Source organism: Pygocentrus nattereri, chromosome 8 (genome assembly GCF_015220715.1).
Source record: "Pygocentrus nattereri isolate fPygNat1 chromosome 8, fPygNat1.pri, whole genome shotgun sequence".
In the NCBI taxonomy this organism is placed as follows: Eukaryota; Metazoa; Chordata; class Actinopteri; order Characiformes; family Serrasalmidae; genus Pygocentrus; species Pygocentrus nattereri.
The window spans coordinates 12,276,673-12,295,051 of NC_051218.1; the positions used below are offsets into that span (position 1 = coordinate 12,276,673).

The 18,379-nt window shown below is 38.4% G+C and overlaps 1 protein-coding gene across 2 annotated transcripts in view; it reads right to left on the bottom strand.

The window, feature by feature from the left end:
- The window catches only part of macrod1 (mono-ADP ribosylhydrolase 1), a 111,183-nt gene continuing 92,804 nt past the window's right edge, over positions 1-18,379 (bottom strand). The window contains exons 6-11 of one of the 2 annotated variants that reach the window (XM_017722724.2): positions 12,735-12,856; positions 9,773-9,803; positions 6,227-6,300; positions 2,478-2,559; positions 1,735-1,770; positions 1-674 (exon numbers count right to left, since the gene is read on the bottom strand). In XM_017722724.2, coding sequence (XP_017578213.1) covers positions 1,763-1,770; positions 2,478-2,559; positions 6,227-6,300; positions 9,773-9,803; positions 12,735-12,856 — 317 coding nt within the window. In that variant the 3' untranslated portion in view covers positions 1-674; positions 1,735-1,762. The remainder of the gene's footprint in view (positions 675-1,734; positions 1,771-2,477; positions 2,560-6,226; positions 6,301-9,772; positions 9,804-12,734; positions 12,857-18,379) is intronic. The other variant, XM_017722723.2, reaches the window with a different exon arrangement.

The window sequence follows — 18,379 nt, forward strand, 5'->3', positions numbered from 1 at the left end:
TTCAGCGGGGAGGAATGGACTTTAATGAGAATCCTTCATCATAGCGACAGACATAAAGTACACTGGAAAAGAAGAAAAAGTGCAATTTCATTGAAGGTTAAGTGTTACAAGCGTTGGCCCCTGCTTCAGAGAACTGCTGTGAATGGCTTACAATATGACCAATTCCATTTCAGACTGATTTCCAATGGCTGTGAAAGCTGTATTCACATTTAACTTCAAACTCGATTAGAGTAATTCAAAATGATGGCATGCTAATCATATCTTTGGCTATAACACAATTCTGTACAGGTACATGTGTAACAATCCATGAAAACCCTCTATTCACCACTGAGATATGCAGAATCTTAGAGATTCATGAGAGTTACATATTAATGCAAAGCCATTTGCGATGACCACTTTGAAATAACACTTTGGTCATTTGGGATCCTTAATAACATCATGTGAAATGTGGTGGCAGTCCAGTGAAAACTAGGCCTTACTAAGAATCAAACAAAGGATGTCATATACGTTGCAAAAAAAAAAAAAAAAAAAAAAAAAAAAATCAGTAGGTTCCAAAATAATCAGTAGGTGTTGCTTGTAGGGCAGACGCTGGGGAACCAGAGGCAGGCAGCAGAAGCAGCGGAGTGGTTCCACAGCAATTAATTCCACTCATAATTTGCTCTTCGACGACACATCTGCAAGTGAGGAAAAACGCACTGAGCTGAGACGCTGCATAAGAAATCACAATGATCACCACTCGCACACATCACACGCGCACTGACAGGTAACAACAGCAGCACAGGGCAAGGTTACAGTCGACCTGCTGTTAATAAATCCACTCACAAAACAGGCGAGAGGGTGTTATTTTATATAATCAGTGAATAAATAAATGACAAGTAAATAATATTTATGTTAGTATAGGATGTTTGGCTTAAAACAAAAATTAGAGTAACAGAAAAGTTCCTTTTTTAATTATACTCTATTTGCAAGAGACACTATTCAAATGTTAATATAGTCAGCGTTAGTTTGTTAGCACTGCAAACTATTAACATACAATTATCTGTAAACATTGCAGCTAAAGCACTCTTAATGCTAAGCTTCTATTTTAAAACTACAGTACTGTGCAAAAGTCGGAGACCACCCATTCATTTATTTAATTTCTATTCAAAATAATCATTAAAGAAAAAAGCAGAAAACATATTTAACAGAAAATCACAAAGGCCCTAAATATAATTTACAGTATTTATTGTGTCTACGTTTTGTCTTTTTTTACAGCTTCCAACCTTTTTGTGGAGACTTGCTTTCAGTTTTCCAGTGACATCTACAGGGATATTTCTCCACACTTCCAAAGTTCAGTCTTAGAAGTTGGCTGTATTTTCTGCTTCTCACCATCCAGCAAATTCAGCAATGTTGAGATCTGGACTCTGGTGTGGCCAGTCCATTGTTCTTTCCAAAATAAAAGCTTTAAGTGCTGTTTAACTGATTGTTAAGATTCCAATTTTCTTATCTTTTAATCAATTCCAGTCTTGAAAACTGCTTGAAACATTCCCCCTCCTTATTCAAGTGGATCATCTTGCATGATTTGTAATCTCCTCAGAAATATCTCCAGTAAAATGCATAACTTACCAGCTGTTCTGACTGGAAACTGAATAAAGTGTTTCTTACTTTTGCACAGTACAGTACATTCTCTAGTGTTCTACTGCCCAGATCAACATGAAATCAAAAACAGCTATTACTGCACACCATGCCAATTACCTGTCTTCAGAGTAGGCTCTCTGATTGGTCAGCCAGCTGAAAGGGGTGGGGACAGACATGAGGTTTTGGGGGAAAACAATGTTCATTGGATAAGTCTTTTTTTTCTCTTTTGCCTTAAATATGCCTGTTTTTGCCAAGACAGCTCTGAAGCACTGAACGATGTTGTTTTTTTACAGTGCGGACAATGTGCGGTTTGTTTAGAAAGCAAAAATATCCATGGGTGATTACTAATGGACTTTTACGTTACAGATGATTACAAGTGACAGCCCTGTCCTATGGCATGTACTATGCTTGATCAAAATAGATTAATGTTGACAACAATGAAAAAAAAAAATCAATGTGGAAAACAAAAAGCCAGATCCTAGAATTTAATGTCATCTAATGGACGTGAGGCTGAGAGTGACTTTTGGCTGGTGTCATTGGAAAAAGCCCCACAGCACTGAGACGCACTGGGGCTCAGAGTGTGCGTTTCAGAGGGTGAGAGAGACAGGGTCATGAGTGTGAGAGAGGAAGAGTGAGAAAGGGTGAGAAAGTGAGCCTATGTGACAGAGAGAGAGAGAGAGTATGTGTGTGCATAAGTAAGAGAGGCAATGTTTATTCAAAAGAAAGAGAGAGAGAGAGAGAGAGAGAGAGAGAGAGAGAGGGAGCGAGAGAGAGAGAGAGAGAGAGAGAGGGAGCGAGAGAGAGAGAGAGAGAGAGAGGGAGCGAGAGAGAGAGAGAGAGAGAGAGAGAGAACTACAGACCTTTTGGGAAGTAAGCAGGCAGTCTGTTCTTGTACAGCTCCTCGTCTGACTTCAGGAACACACAGAAGATGACCCGGTCCATCTGAAGGGACACAAACACAAATCAACAGCCCTGACAGGGAGAGAGGGAGTGAGAGCAAGAGAGTGTGAGCATGTGGTGTAGAATGGGGGGTGGGGGCAGGGGAGCGGGGGTGAGAGAGGATAAAGAGAGACAGAGTACTAAACCGACCTTCTCCAATAACACTCCTAGCCTGAAGATAAACGGAGCAATATAACCCAATCCAAACAGATGAAAAGAATATTTTAATTTCACACGACTACCTCAATTTAGCACAGCAGAGAAGTGTTCAGCCTCAGCAAACTCATATGTTGTGAAGAGCAGAAGGAGAACAGAGTAAACCAAGGCTCAGAGCTCATGTATTCTACTTCCTAAAACTGGAGAACCCTTCCTGTCAGTCTGCGTGTCAACAGTGGGGACCAGTGACCCGAATGCCTTTCACTCCACACTCAGTGTTCTCTCCAACAGGGGTGGGTGGTATTCTGGTGGAAAATTGAGTAACATTTTTACCATATTATTTGTCGAAAAAAAAAACAGTAACATCACACAGCGGCCCTGTCCAAGTTGAACATGAACTTCAACAGTTTAACTAATTCTTATGAAGCCAAATTAGAAGTTTAACATTCAGCAGTTACACAACTATTTACACTACTAAAATGTAAAGTTTATCCAAACTGTTCCGATAACTGTTGATCAAACCGGCACACTGTTTCTGAGAAATCTTGGCCCATTCCTCCTTACAGAACTGCTTAAACCGTTGGCTTGGCTGTGTGGCATGAACATTGCGTCTTGGGTCCTGCCACAACATTTCTACTGGGTTAGGTGTGGACATTGACTCAGCCATTACAAAATGTATGTCAAAATGTGCTTCAACCATTCTTTGAAGACAAAAGTTTTTTAAGTCTTAACTTTTCCTAGCTTTCTCCTGTAGACGTTTATGATAAAATAAGGAATTCAAAGCTCCATTAAATGATAGAAATTTATCCTTGACCAACAGAAGCAAAACAGCCCCAAATCATGATACTGCCACCACTGTGTTTTACTCTTTTAGGTGTATTTCTCTAATGGTTACTAAGAATTTCATACAGTAAATGAACTCTGCGACTGATAACGTCACAGTTGACGCACTGAGCTTGAAAGCTCATCAGTTGTAGCAACAGTAACCAAGAGGGTCTAGAGAAAAGCCCTTTGAACATGGTTTATTCAGTACACTGTAAAGGTGTATATGAAGTTACATTAAACCATCTTTGTGTATATATATATATATATATATATATATATATATATATATACACACACACACACACACACACACACACACATTTATGTATATAAACATCCCCGTTTAACAGCTCATATCGCCCCCTCGTTTACCGAAGTAGCAGACTGTTCAAACAATACTGGTTTAGTGAACAGGACAGCCTTATCATTGTAGTCTAAAATGCACCTCAAATGTGTGTCACCGATATAAAAAAAACATTTGATTTAAACCATCATCGCTTTATTAACCACCTCTAGAACAAAGAATTTGTTTTAGCACCACGCCAGCATTCTAAAACCCCATCTCCATGACAACAGTGTTGAGGGCAGGTGGGCTGCTCCCGTTTCTAATCATAGTTCTGTTGCCCAACACTTCAGCCTGCTCTCCTCTTTGCCAGTGGAAATGTCTCTTGCGTTCTGCCTCTCTTCCCTCACTGCTTCATCTCCTACCAGCACAGCATTCTGCTTTCTTCTCTCCTCTGCTCATGCTGTCTCGGTCTGAGCCTGTCTGTCTCTCCTTCCCCTCACTTTTTCCTCTTCTTCAGCGACTAACACTCCCTCTTTCCTCCCCATCTCTCCCCCTGTGTGTGTTGTGGTGTAGAGGGGCTGGGGGAGAAGAAGCTGGTTAATTAAGACTTTGTAATTAGCCTGTCTCTGTCACTGCACACGTTCTGAAGCGGGAGAGGAAGTGCCAGCGAGTCAGCACACACAGCTCAACAGCAGGACAGGATGGACAGACCAAGTGAAAGAGAGAAAGAAAGAGAGAGAAGGACAGAAAAAGAGACAGTACAATTAATTTACACTTTATCCAATGCTTCATTACCCGTTAAATCTACCCTGCACTCACTTTTTTCCTCCTCCTCTCAATTTCAAGAGGCTTCTGTTTGGGTGTCTGTGTGTTACAGAATAGGCAGTACTAGCAGTTGGCAGGGAACTAACAGCTTATTTTTTACAAAATATGCACCATGAGACAACCCTCACAATATGTCACAAGACATAGAACAGTATGCCAGACATACAATGTACAATGTATAAAACATTTTTAAGTGTTAAACAGGAATTGTGATAGAAATACAGATCTTAACACCTATTTGCGTGTTTCATTTATTGCAGACTGTGTGGCTTCCTTGTAAACTCTTAAAAATAAATGCGCCAAAAAGGGTTCTCTGGAAAAGTGTTCTTTGGAGGTTTTTTTTCCTTTAGAGAAAAAGTTTTTTGGCTCCTTAAAGAAACTTTCAGTACAGAGGATTCAACAGTTTCATTAATATTTTAAAAAGGATGAATAATTCAAAGGTTCAAAAATGAATTTAATGAACACTATTTTGCCTGGTAATGCTCTGCATCTACCTCTCAATCATGATCTCAATCTTCTCTCAAACCTGTCATAAAACAATTCCTCAGACATCAGGTATTATATTTGTAACTATTTCATGTAAAAGTTTTCTGTGAGGCAACCTTTAGAGGCATGAAACATTACAGGTGCTTTATTATCAGAGTTGTGAACAATCCTAACCTAGCAAGTTTCTCTAGAATGGGGCATTCTACATCAAAATGGTCTGAGACTTTATCTGCATTCCATTTCACAAGGTGCGTAAACTGTAGCCTCATATTCCCTCCATACTGAGCACAGGATTTCGGTTAAGGGAACTGCAGTAGGTTTAATACCTTTGTTTTGGAATGTCCTGTAACATCATCAAACAACGAGAGCCATGCAGTGCCTGATGTATAAGTTTTCCTGTAATTTCTGGCAAAGTGATAGACTAATGTTCAATACCCCATGCAGTTTGAAGTCCCTTTGAATGGAACTTTCACTATCTTTGGTTTGGAATCATTCAAATGTCTGAACACCCTTTGTATTCCACTGTGCAGGAAAGTGATGGGGTGATTTGACTGCTCCTGTTTTTTAGACCTTAGTTATGCATACATTTTGGAAATTTGCTGGAATTCCCCTTCAAGAGCATAATGCTCAAAAAACAAAACCAAAAGCAAAAAAACAGCAGTACTCAAATGTCAGCTTAGGGCAGCTGCTCTGCTGTTACTCTGCTGTCACTTTTTCCATTATAGCATCATACATTTGAATTCAGTAGTCGATTCATCAATATGTATATATGTGTATATAGATGCATCCAAGACCCCTAATTAATGATTCAGGTACTGCCATGAATTTATTAAACATACCGTCCTACTGATATTTTGAATAAAGTCCTAATTTCAGCCCCATTAAAATGCTGAGTTATCTTTGTTTGTGTGCTTGTTGTAGAGACTGTGCACCTTTTAATTTACTGAGTGTGTACAGATGTGTTGACATGACTGAAAAGACAAGGTCCCTTTGTGAGCGCCGTCACATCACCATGCAGTGTTCAGCACTAAACACTAACAGCACCTGCAAAAAAGCACTAACTGGGAGTATCTCCCACACACGCATACACACCTGCGCATGGTGTTTCTCCAAGTATTTTCTCACCGTCTCCAGAGCCACTTCCACTGCCTGTTCAGGTGGGTATCCTTCATCATACACAAAACACACAGATCAGACGTCACTGATAACATCACACACTCATATCTGCTTTGAAAGGCCCAACATAATCACTGTATAAATGCCTGATCACAATTACTTAACCTGATTGTAGTTATTTTCAGAGCTCTAAACTGTGGTCATTAAATTTTAGCTAATTTCCATATAAAGATTTGCAATAAACAATTTGTCTTTTTTCCCCCATTTTATGCAACTACTGAAGTAAAAGCCTAAACTGGTTGATTAACCATCTTGCTTCCTAGCTGGTGATACTGAAGTAGTTCCCATCGAAAAAACATTACACACCACTGCCCTCTAAAGACCCCCTGTTGTCTCCAGAACTCCCTTAATTCTTGGAAACATTCCTTCGTTGTAAAAAAGTGGTTATTTGAGTTACTGTTGCCTTTCTATCGTGTCAAACCAGTCTGCCCATTCTCCTCTGACCTCTCACATCAACAAGGCATTTTCATCCACTGGATTTTTTCTCTTTTTCGGTCCATTCTCTGTAAACCCTAGAGATGGTTGTGTGTGAAAATCCCAGTAGATCAGCAGTTTCTGAAATACTCAGACCAGCCCGGCTGGCACCGACAACCACGCCACGTTCAAAGTCACTTAAATCACCTTTCTTCCCCATTCTGATGCTCCGTTTACACTGCAGCAAGTTGTCTTGACCACCTCTACATGCCTAAATGCATTGCGTTGCGGCCATGTGATTGGCTAGTTAGCTATTTGTGTTAACAAGCAATTGAACCTAGGTACCAATTGTACTTAATAAAGTGGCTGGAGAGTGTAGATTGCAACTTCTGGTGCTATAACACCTTTAGAGGGCAGTGGTGAGTAATGTTTGTTTATTGTAATGAGTTGTGTCTGTCGTCAGTTGGGAGCAACTGAGTATCGACAGCTAGGATCAGCTAATGTGGTCACTTTAGGCTGTATGAGTACTGTAACAGCTCAATGAACCAAAAAAAAAGAAAGATTGTAACTGCAAATATTTATACTGCAATTAACTCTCAATTACATTTCATGTATGAAATGTATGCTTTGATAACAGAAGAAACAAATTGTCAATGTCAAAACAAAATGTTGCATTTCTAACATGGTAACTTTGTAGGAAAAGGGAAAAAAATTCTTAACTTTGAATGGAAGTTAATGTAAAAGGCAATTTTGCACCATTTCCCATCAGCCCATTCACCATAGTCACCAAAATGTAAAAGGCAGTTGCCATTAAAATGGTGTAAAAAATTATAATAATAATTTGAGGTTTTAATCTGACAGTAACAATATATGCGGTGCATTATGGATGGTAATGTGGAGGTGTTCTCATGCTTCTTTTAATGGAGGTTTTCTTTGGGGAGAAAAAAAGAAAACAAACTGTGTGTTTTTGAGGAATGTCGTGTCTGACCTTAATCATGACATGTACAGATTATAATCTCCTGACATGCTCTCTCTCCTAATCTCTTAATCTAAGTGTCTAATCCCTCTCTTAATCTAAATAATCCCACATGGCACTGCAACAGATATACACTGCTATTATTCCTGAAAGAAATTAGGTCTTGTCATGCAAAATATCCAGTCATTAGGAACAAATGTAGGAATCATATTACAATTATAGCCTCAGGCATCATTACATGCCATATGTACATATCCAGTACATAAAACCCACTGAAAATCATGTTCTAAAAATAGATACAGGACATGACTAAACAAAAATCTAGCATTTTGTAATGAAAATAATGAAGCAAACAAGTAAAACAAATTATAATAATTAAATAAAATAAAGCAGTGTTCACATTTGGCATGTTGGGTTTGATTAAAATGAACACCAGTGCAACTGCCCTGTCCTTTTGTCCTAAGACTGTGTAAGCGACCACTTGATTGGCATGTATAATAATTGTGGTTTATATAGCTATTCTTTAAGATCCGTTTCAGAGAGGCTCAGCTTTGCTCCTCAAATATAATTCAGCACAGGTTCCACTAGCTTCATTGCTCTTGAGTGCCCTCTCTGATGGAATAGCGGCATCTCACAGGGATTTATGCAACTCCTATGGCATTGTGAACCTCTTTGGGGTTCACATCCCTGCTCAGGCATTAAAAGGGACATATTTCACAGATTTATTGGTTGAGACTGCACAGAAATGTACAGATGTCTATACAATTTCTATACAGTGGTGGTGATAGGAACCAGGAGTCATGATGCCTACACTGCAAATACAGCCATTTTATTTACAATCCAAAACAGTCAGTGAATCAACATGTGTCTTCTGAGTTTTAGATGTAATGCTCAGATAGGCTAAATCTGAAGAGGCAAGTTTTCTTTAGCAATTATTTTGCCTTACACCCCCCTGCATGTACCACTTTGCCAAGACTGAAAAGTTTAGGCCAAAACCTACTCAAAAGTATAAAACAATCTCCAAGAGGCAGCATATTCATAACCATTTCATGAACTACCTTTCTATGAGAGAGCATTTAGAGGAGTTACACTCTTCAGATGTCTGATTCTTATCACCACCACTTTTTCACTTTTCACATCAAACCACTCTGAATGACTATTATTTGTTTAGACTAACTATTTGATTATGCAGAAACTTTGAAAAGTTGGTAGAATTCCCCTTCAAGACAAATATTTTATGTTGCTTTGGAAAAAAAAGCTGTTCGCTTTTCTCTGAAACATGTGTCTGCAACATTTTGTGAATTATATTAAGTATAATTCACATTTCCCTTCAGACACCACTGCTGAAAAATGTCAGGGCCTGACATTAGCAATGCAAAATGGACCAAAGACATCTAAATGGACCTCAGAATGAACCGTCTTCTTTTCACACTTTCTTTGGTACATGCAGCAGACACATTTCTGATGCTGTTGACATGTTTTATAATCATAATTTTGGATTTTAAAATGAAAATGAAGCTTGTTTAAATTTATTAGAAAAATACTCAAAATGCACACATAGATCACCTCACAACACACCAGTAACATCATATATTAATGCGATGATTTGAGATTTATAAAAACAGTGAGCCACAATCAGTGAGCTGAGTGATTTCACCAGACTTCACACGCCGTGTGAAAACCAAGGTAACAAGCAGCTTCTTGTGGCTTAATGCCTTAAAATATCACAAGATGAAAACATCAAGCATAAAGACATAAATAAAACTCACAAGCCCAGTCAGGCACGGTTCAGAAAGATTACTGGATATTTTTCCAGCATCATAAAAACTGTCTAATCGGTCTTTGTCCACATAGCTTTTGTTTACATCTTTTGGTTCAATGTCAAATATGTCACATTGAACACTAAATGAGCCAGAAATAAACTGCAACTCTGTATGCACCCAACTGCACCCTAAAAAAACTGGACAAAATAGCTAGTATAAAATGAAGGAAATATTTGACAAAACAGTAAATGTCATTAAACATGAAACACATGTTCACAAAGGCAGTCTCTCTGGAATTCTGTCACTCACCATATACTCCAGTGGAGATGCAGGGAAAAGCCTGAAAAAAGAGACAGACACACACATTAAGAAACATGAAACTAAACAGCTAAAACAAACACAAATTGCACAAACACAGCTAAATGCTCAGAACAGACATCTTAATCACACTCAATGTTTAACAAGCGTGCACATCACTTACAACTAAAACACGCAATTCCCATAATTAAAAGCTTAAAGTTGCATTTCCTTCGGGCATCTATTTCTACAAAACATCTGTTCTAAAAATATATGGATTTGATGAGATACATGATAGACATTCTGTTTAAATAAACTAAGATGGTATTAATGCATTAGTACAATAGGTAACAATTCCTATTCCAGTAATCCTCCTGCTAGACAGAAGTATTATAAATAAAAATGGTTACCCTGACACACAAACACAACCATAGCACACCTGCGCCACATTTAAAACCTTCCTAACTTTTCCAATAATTTCAGTGATTGTGTATAAGTACACATTGACCTTTTGAAAGGCCTGCCCAGTGGCTCTCTATGATTAAATAAAAAAACGGATAGAACATACACTGCAGAGCTCAGCTGCAGCACTGCACCGTCTTTCGTGTGATTGCTGCCTGCTTTTTTTTTCTTTAAACACATGCTGATATATGCAGCAGCGAAAGGTTGTTACGGCAACAGTGTCTGAACGATGTGCTTAGGGCTATGCTCTGAAGGCGTTAAAGCCCTAAAGCTGTGGTGGTGAGGGGCGTACCGAAGGCGAAGATGAGATGAACAGGTGTACGTATTGTTTGCTTGTGTGTGTGTCTGTGTTTGCCTGCAATTGTGCTCCATATGTTAGTATGAGCATGTTAGTGTGTGAAACCCTGGGTACAGAGTGGTTTGAATTTACTGCTTTTGTTATGTCATGAAAGCCAATGCATCTACATATATCCACCTATTCAGCCTACAGCAATTTAGTTCCACCCATTCACGCAGAAGTTCTGAGGGGTGTTTCAGCCTGGACTCCTTTTTAAATAAAGCAAAATAGGGGCAACCAAACAGAACAGAGGTTATTTATGAATACCCCACCTATTTTAAAGACACAGTTACAAAAACAGCCTATGTAATTCTACAGGATAAAGAGAGGTTGAAAAACCTTTTCTTGTAAAATTAATTATTTTGGTGTATAAAGCCACACGGATAAAGTTAAAGTAATAGGTTACAATAAAAATGAGTGAAAATGCAAGAAAAAAAAGCAGGATATAGGCTCTTTAAATGTTTCATACACTGCCCTGAACAAAAAAACTAATAAACAGGTCTTATTATGCTCTCTTTGTAATGAAACATGCAGTGGGTCAGATAAATATATAACGCTATATTATGTTTATGATGGTAAAATATCATCATATTGCCTGCCTCTACTATACAGTGTATCATAACTGTGTAAACCCTTGCATCTCCAAAGTAATTTTCTAGGTTATGAGCTAATTAGCTATCCATGAGAACTTTGCAATGCAGATAATTTCTTTGAGACGTTTAAGCATAGTACAAGCATATAGTTGGTGAATAACTGGATTGTCTGGCTGTAAACTTTGGTTTAAAACTGTAATGTACTGCTTTTCTTTATATTGTTGCTAACTGTGTAACCTTTAGATTTAGATTATATAACCTTTAGCTTTTACGTTATATCAGCGGTAATTTATAACAGATGGAGTAGTTTGTTACATAAATTTCAGTATGAATGTAGCAAATAAGATGTGAAAGTTTTGAAACATTATTTAAGTACTTTATTAAGCACTTTATGGCTTCAGCCCTATTTGAGTTGGATTCGTTTTACTAGAAGAATGTCATCTGTGTGTGATTTGGCTGACCGATTCTTATGGGACAAAGGATCTGTGTAATTTCCCCAAATTACCCCTAATAGCCCAGAATGAAACATCAGCATTAAGTAATAGGCACCACACCTCCAAACAATAACACAATGTGTAGCTAAACGGCATAAATGACACCAAGAAAAAAAACTAACCAAAAAAAATGGACAAGGTAAAGACTTAATGCAGCAAATTATAGAAGGTAACTGACCATGGAATTATTACATATCAGAGCTCCCTCAGTAATACCGGTCCTGTTTGAATCGACATCACAATAATGCAATAACAAAATTGGGAAACAGAAAACGGTACCTCCACTTTTTCCTTTTTTTGTGACCTAAAGAAAAAGCTAACAGATAAAATGGAGCTTGATTTGACCCAATCCCTAAATCCTCAAGTTCAGGACTACTGAAATCCAAAACAATTCGGTCTATATTCCCATGCACCATTATCTGGAATTCCTATTGATATCGGGCATCACCCCACAGCCAGGTAAACTGGGAAAATTACACAGATCCTTTATTCTGTACAAATTGGTCAAATCACAAATTAAATTACAGGCCCTCTTTTAGTAAAATTAATCCAGCTCAAATAGAGCTATAGAAGGTAATCTGCTTTACTACTTAGCAGACTATGGACACTGCAGATTCACACTGGATTAAAATCACTGAGCTCATTATTACTCTGATGACAACATGTTCCCAAACAAAACTAATCCAGCTCGAATAGGGCTATAGACGTAGCTTTGTCCACAATTTTGTCACATTTGAAAAGGAAAACGTGTTCGGTCACAGTGATTTCCAGACAATGTCTGCCTGAAACTCATGCTCTCCTGATCCCTTCACTCTGAGGGCTCACTTAATAAACTTTTGAGCTAATAAGGTAAAAGAAAGGCCCTAAAGATGCCTACTGCCTCATTTACTATGATGTCTTCACACAACGTAAAGGGCAGGCTTTTTCAAATGGTGTATGAACAAAATACACCATTTGAAAAAATAAACAAAATATAAAATATAAAAATGCTATGGCATTGTCATATGCTGCAATGATATGGAGGTATACATATGAACTTGCATCGAACAGGGTGTGCGTATGTGAATTTTACAGTGTTTTCTTCTTACCACAGTTCGGAGCTTGTTCTCAGTAGCCGTGTGCAGACAATTATAATAACAGATACTGAGTGCTTCTTTTTCTTTCTTGCCTACAGAGCCATGAGCAATTGGCCCCACGGTGTGAATCACATCTGAGAGAGAGAGAGAGAGAGAGAGAGAGAGAGAGAGAGAGAGAGAGAGAGAGAGAGAGAGAGAGTTAGCTATAGCCACATTTAACTGAAAAACACTGTCTTTTATTCTTGCATGTAGTGTATGTATAAAGATATTTGTGCAGGTAGATGTCTGAATCTGACTGGGACAATATATATAAAAGTTCTATTTCTTATTTTATTATTTTTCTTCTTATCATTTTTAATTTCTCTTTCTTCAATATCACTGTTAATTTTGCACGTCCCCTTCATTGATTTGGCAACAGATGTCAATTATACATTGCATTATACATTATAAAGCCCAGAGAGAGAGAGAGAGAGAGAGAGAGAGAGAGAGAGAGAGAGAGAGAGAGAGAAAGAGAAAGAGAGAGACAAAGAGAAAGAAAGAGAGACAGAGAGCAAGACAGAGAGAAAGAAAGAAAGAAAGAAAGAGAGAGAGAGAAAGAGAGAGAGAGAAAGAGAGAGAGATAGAGAAACTGAGAAAATGAGAAAGAGACATAGAGAAAGCAGTGCTGTGCCAATAAAGCCCAGGGAAAGAGACAGAGAGTGATAGATGAAAAAAATAGAATGTCACTTTTTTTTTTTTTTGGGACCGAGAAACCAAATGTCTGGTTCCATTGATTACATTAAAAATAAAGTAGGTGTTTTCCTCCTCCTGAAGTCATCATTTTATCAACTCAATTCATCAACACTTCATTCATTAAATTAAATCATGTGTGTTGTGTCAATGGACTTTAACAAACTCAAGAAAAGGCGGTGGGCTGGAGAGACCAGATACCAATTTTCTTCTTCAAACTAGCTCACAAAAAAACAAGTACTTCCTTCAAAATAAGAAATTATTATTTCAGAGAATTTACAAATAAAAAAACTTCCATGATAAATATTTTTTAACAAGGTGCCTATAAGACTTATATATATATATATATATATATATATATATATATATATATATATATATATAGAGAGAGAGAGAGAGAGAGACAGGGAATTATGTCACTATTCCTCACACTCCTTTTTAAATCACCTCTTTCAACCAGTGACTAGGTGTTCTTCACATAAGAAGCTGAGTGTTCCTTCACCTCTTATACAGGTGTCTTTGTCCTTCAGCACCTCCTCCATTTCCATTCCTCCTTCTCTCTCTCTAACTGCTCACCAGAGTGATACAACTTAAACCAAGAAGTGTACTAGTCATGTTTTCAGCAGCATTAAAACAAGGACAAGACACAAACTGAAGAGGAGGGAGGGAGAGAGAGGAGAACATAATGACAGATTTTGTTTTTTCACACTTTTCTAGGAGACAAAGTCACACGTGCATTCGTCAGTCTGTCTAGACTTCTTTCCCCTCAGGTCATCCACTTCCAACTTTGTTCCTGTTTTTTTTTCAAAGTATCTCTAGAAAGCTAGATATATAGAGAGAAAGAGACAGAGAGAGAGGGGGAGAGAGAGAGAGAGGGAGAGAGAGACAGATAGACAGACAGAGAGAGAGCAATAATGTTGTCTTGGACTCCCATCCACACCAAGGCTATGGCACTGAACTTGCAATCTCCTGATACACTGCACAGTATTGCTACAATTCAACACCACAATATTTTCAAAACATTTCATTGTATGAGGTGCTATTTCAGTTTGCTTTAATATAATTAATGAACCCATGCGCCAGGGAGAGACGCCATAGAAAAAGCACTTTCGGTCCCATAAAGAATCACATGTGAAAAAAGAGATTTGTGAGAGTGAAGAACCTTCTAAAGATTTAATTTATTAATGTATTGTGTAAATTGTGCTTTATCATATTCAAAAGCACATAATTTCAGCTATATTATGACCTATTAATCAATACTTCCAAATAAATACTAGCCAGCTAGAAAACCTTTACCTAACCCATATTTTACATTAAAACACATGCTGGGACACGATTACAAATGCATACATGTTCAAACCCGAGTTAAATTTTCTAATTTAACTAAATTAAGTTCCTAAATTTCCTTCGGGATCAATAAAGTATCTCTCTATCTATCTATCTATCTCTATGTAAACATACACCTAACCCCTAACACACCTAACTCTGAATCACAATAACATTCTGAAAGGTAGAGAAAGTGAGAAAACCAGAATTTTGTGTTGAATTAATCTGAATCATTGATTCTTTTCTAATGAAAAAAAAAAAAAAAAAAAAAAAAATTATATATATATATATATATATATATATATATATATATATATATATATATATATATAAAAGTAAGTAATAATAATAATAAGTGATACTTTTTTGATCCCACAACCAGGGAAATTCCACCTCTGCATTTAACCCATCCGTGAAGTGAAACACCACATACACACTAGTGAACACACACACACACACACACACACACACACACACACACACACACACACTAGGGGGCAGTGAGCACACTTGCCCGGAGCGGTGGGCAGCCCTATCCACGGCGCCCGGGGAGCAGTTGGGGGTTAGGTGTCTTGCTCAAGGACACCTCAGTCATGGACTGTCGGCCCTGGGGATCGAACCGGCGACCTTCCGGTCACAGGGCCAGCTCCCTAACCTCCAGCCCATGACTGCCCCCTTATAAAAATCTGTTGATATAGCGACAATCCTATCCAGCCTGCAAAAGTATTTGCATTTTCTATGAATACTAGCCTGCTTCACAATCTGCTGCACTACAATCCCCAGCACGCACTGCAACGTAATGTGTGTAACACTCTATAGGACAGCAGTTACACCTCAATTCCACACCAGTCATATCACCAAAATGCATTTCGGCTGCAGTTCAACCAATATAAACACTTAACTTTAGCCCAATTGAGCCCAAGTACTAATGAACTTGCACCAAAGAAAGGATGCCAGGTGTCCAGTTCAAGCAGATAGGTAGGTGTAAAAGACTGAGCACCTGGGGACATTTAAATTTTAAATATTTCAAATGTCCATGTAATATTTCAAGTTCTACTTCTACTAAAAGAGTGCGTACTTTTCTGTTGAACTTTTGGAATATTTTGAATAAACAATGGCCAGTTACAGCACAATATTAATTCAAAATGAAACATTTTTCCTCTGACCCAAAGATTGAATGAAATTTTAATATGGCTCTTTTACTAGCTGAATTTGACACCCCTGGCATAAACAACATGGAGGCCTTTATTTCTCTCAATCTCTGCATCAACTTTACCACTTTAAACCACTGACCAGCTGTTCTCCCCACACAAACACACACACACAAAAACACAAACACTATGAGCCCGTATGTCCTTAAACAGCCTCTCAATTTCTCCTTTTCTGTGTGAAATCACTCTCAAGTCACCTCAGAGTGATACCGCTCTTCTTTCCATTCCTCTTTTCTTTCATCTCTCTTTCTCTTTACCCTGACTCTGCAGCCACCATCCTGTCACTCTTCTCTCTCTTTGGTCAGTATGTATGAAGCTTTGTCTGGTTGTGTATGTTTCCTGGAGTATTTCATTGTGTTTTCACCTGCTTGACCTCAAACATCAACTCAATACAAAAAGAAACAGAAATGACAACCTAAAGGAACAACTGAGAGATCACACATTGTTGCTGCCAAAACCTCCAAGACCGCAACTTTACAGGAAAACAAACAGAAATCTTAAAGTTCACTGAAGAATTTAAGACAAGACATTTCTATAGGTCCAGTTCTCTGTGCAGAAGGCAATATACACCCTGGACAGGTCACCAGTCCATAAATTAGATATACAAGTGTGAAGAATTTTTTCAGTATTTAATGATGTTCCACATAATGTAAAACATGGATATTATTAAATGGCCTGAAGTAGCAGAAGCAGCTCAGTGGGAAAGAGCTTTGTAGCAAGAACCAGAAGGTATTTGTTCAAATTTTACTGAGGACACCAATCGATGTTGACTAGAAGAATCATGTTCCCATGTCCCTGGCCTTCTTCTGACTGCTGCCGTTTTGCCCTTAAGCAAGGCACTTAACCCTGAGTTATACCAGCGGTGCTGAAACATGTCTGCAACTTGCCACTGTCACCTCACTTCCTGTTCCCCCAGGGTGTGCTTGTGTAGGAAAATACATCCCGACTGCAGCTTTACCTGCTGAAGTAAAGGCTGCAAAAGGACGGGAGAGTGAAGTACACAGCAATGAAAAGACACATGAAGAGGGGATGTGTGGGGAGCAGGGGAAGAGAGACCAGAAAGAGGCTGAGGGGAAAGAGTATGTGTATGGACACAGGTGCAGCTAAAGGTTAAAGCATGCTAAAGGACAAAAGCCCAGGGGGGTAAAAGAGCCAAACTGCTGAAGTCTCTCACATGCTGCTTCATCGTATGAGGACTGTGGGAATGTATTATAGGAATTTACCTACACACACACACACACACACACACACACACACAGACACACACACACACACAATGTGTATGTATGTATGCATGTATGTATGTATGTATGTATGTATGTATGTATGTATGTAAAGGATGAGTTTTTGGTTTTGTTTAACCCACCGCTTTTGGGACAGACAGACAGACAGACAGACAGACAGACAGACAGACAGACAGACAGACAGACAGATAAACAGCTTCTTGTCAGAAGAAAACCTCACATCTCCCCAAAAGGACTTGATTTCTGGTTCCGTTGACTTGCATTAAAAGTGTTTTTTTCCTTCTCCTGTAAAGTTACCATTTTATTTTGGAGATTCAAGGTTTTATTCAGACAAAAGCGATATGTCCATTATAGCTTCCGTCTCCTGAAAGGAACGGAAGCTGTAATGGACACGAAGGGTGGACACACTCTCTTATATTTAGTTGTTGAGACTTCTATCTACCCATGCTAAACACTTCCTGGGACAAATCTGCACCATTCTTTAAAAAACAAAAAAAACAACAAAAACATCAACATCATCCAACACTCACTAACCAGAACTAATCTTCACTAAAACTAACCATAAAATCAAATTTAATCTAATTTCAGATCAAACTAACTGCAACCTAAAGCCTCTTATTCATTCGTCAAATACATCTTATCTGTCAAACTCACTCAGATGCAACATGTTGCTGTAGAAACAAGCAAACACACAAGTGCTAATTTCAAAATACCTTTTTATAGTAGAAAACATACTGGTAATTGGTAACATTAAGAGAAATGTGCAGATTGCTTGTTAATTGCTATTTTGTCACTTCAAAATGAGACCATTTTGTCATGCAGCGTTTCCATTATTTAGTCTATCCCCTGTGGATTTTAATGGCTGTAGTCTAATGTGCTGTGTGTCTGAGAGAAACAGAGAATAAAACACATGTGGTCGTTCCTCATGCTGCTTCTCCATTAGCATCTACCTCTCCTTCAGTGTGTCCCAGGTCTGTGTGATTGTAAGGTGAGAGAAGGCTAAGCCCTGAGGGTCTTCACTACTGCTGTTCAGCTCTTGCTCGGAGTTGCTCACACTTCTACATGCCACACCTCAACTCCAACATGTGCATAATTTATCCCCATAACACAAGCTCCCTTCTCCTCCTGGTCACTCACTCACTCACAC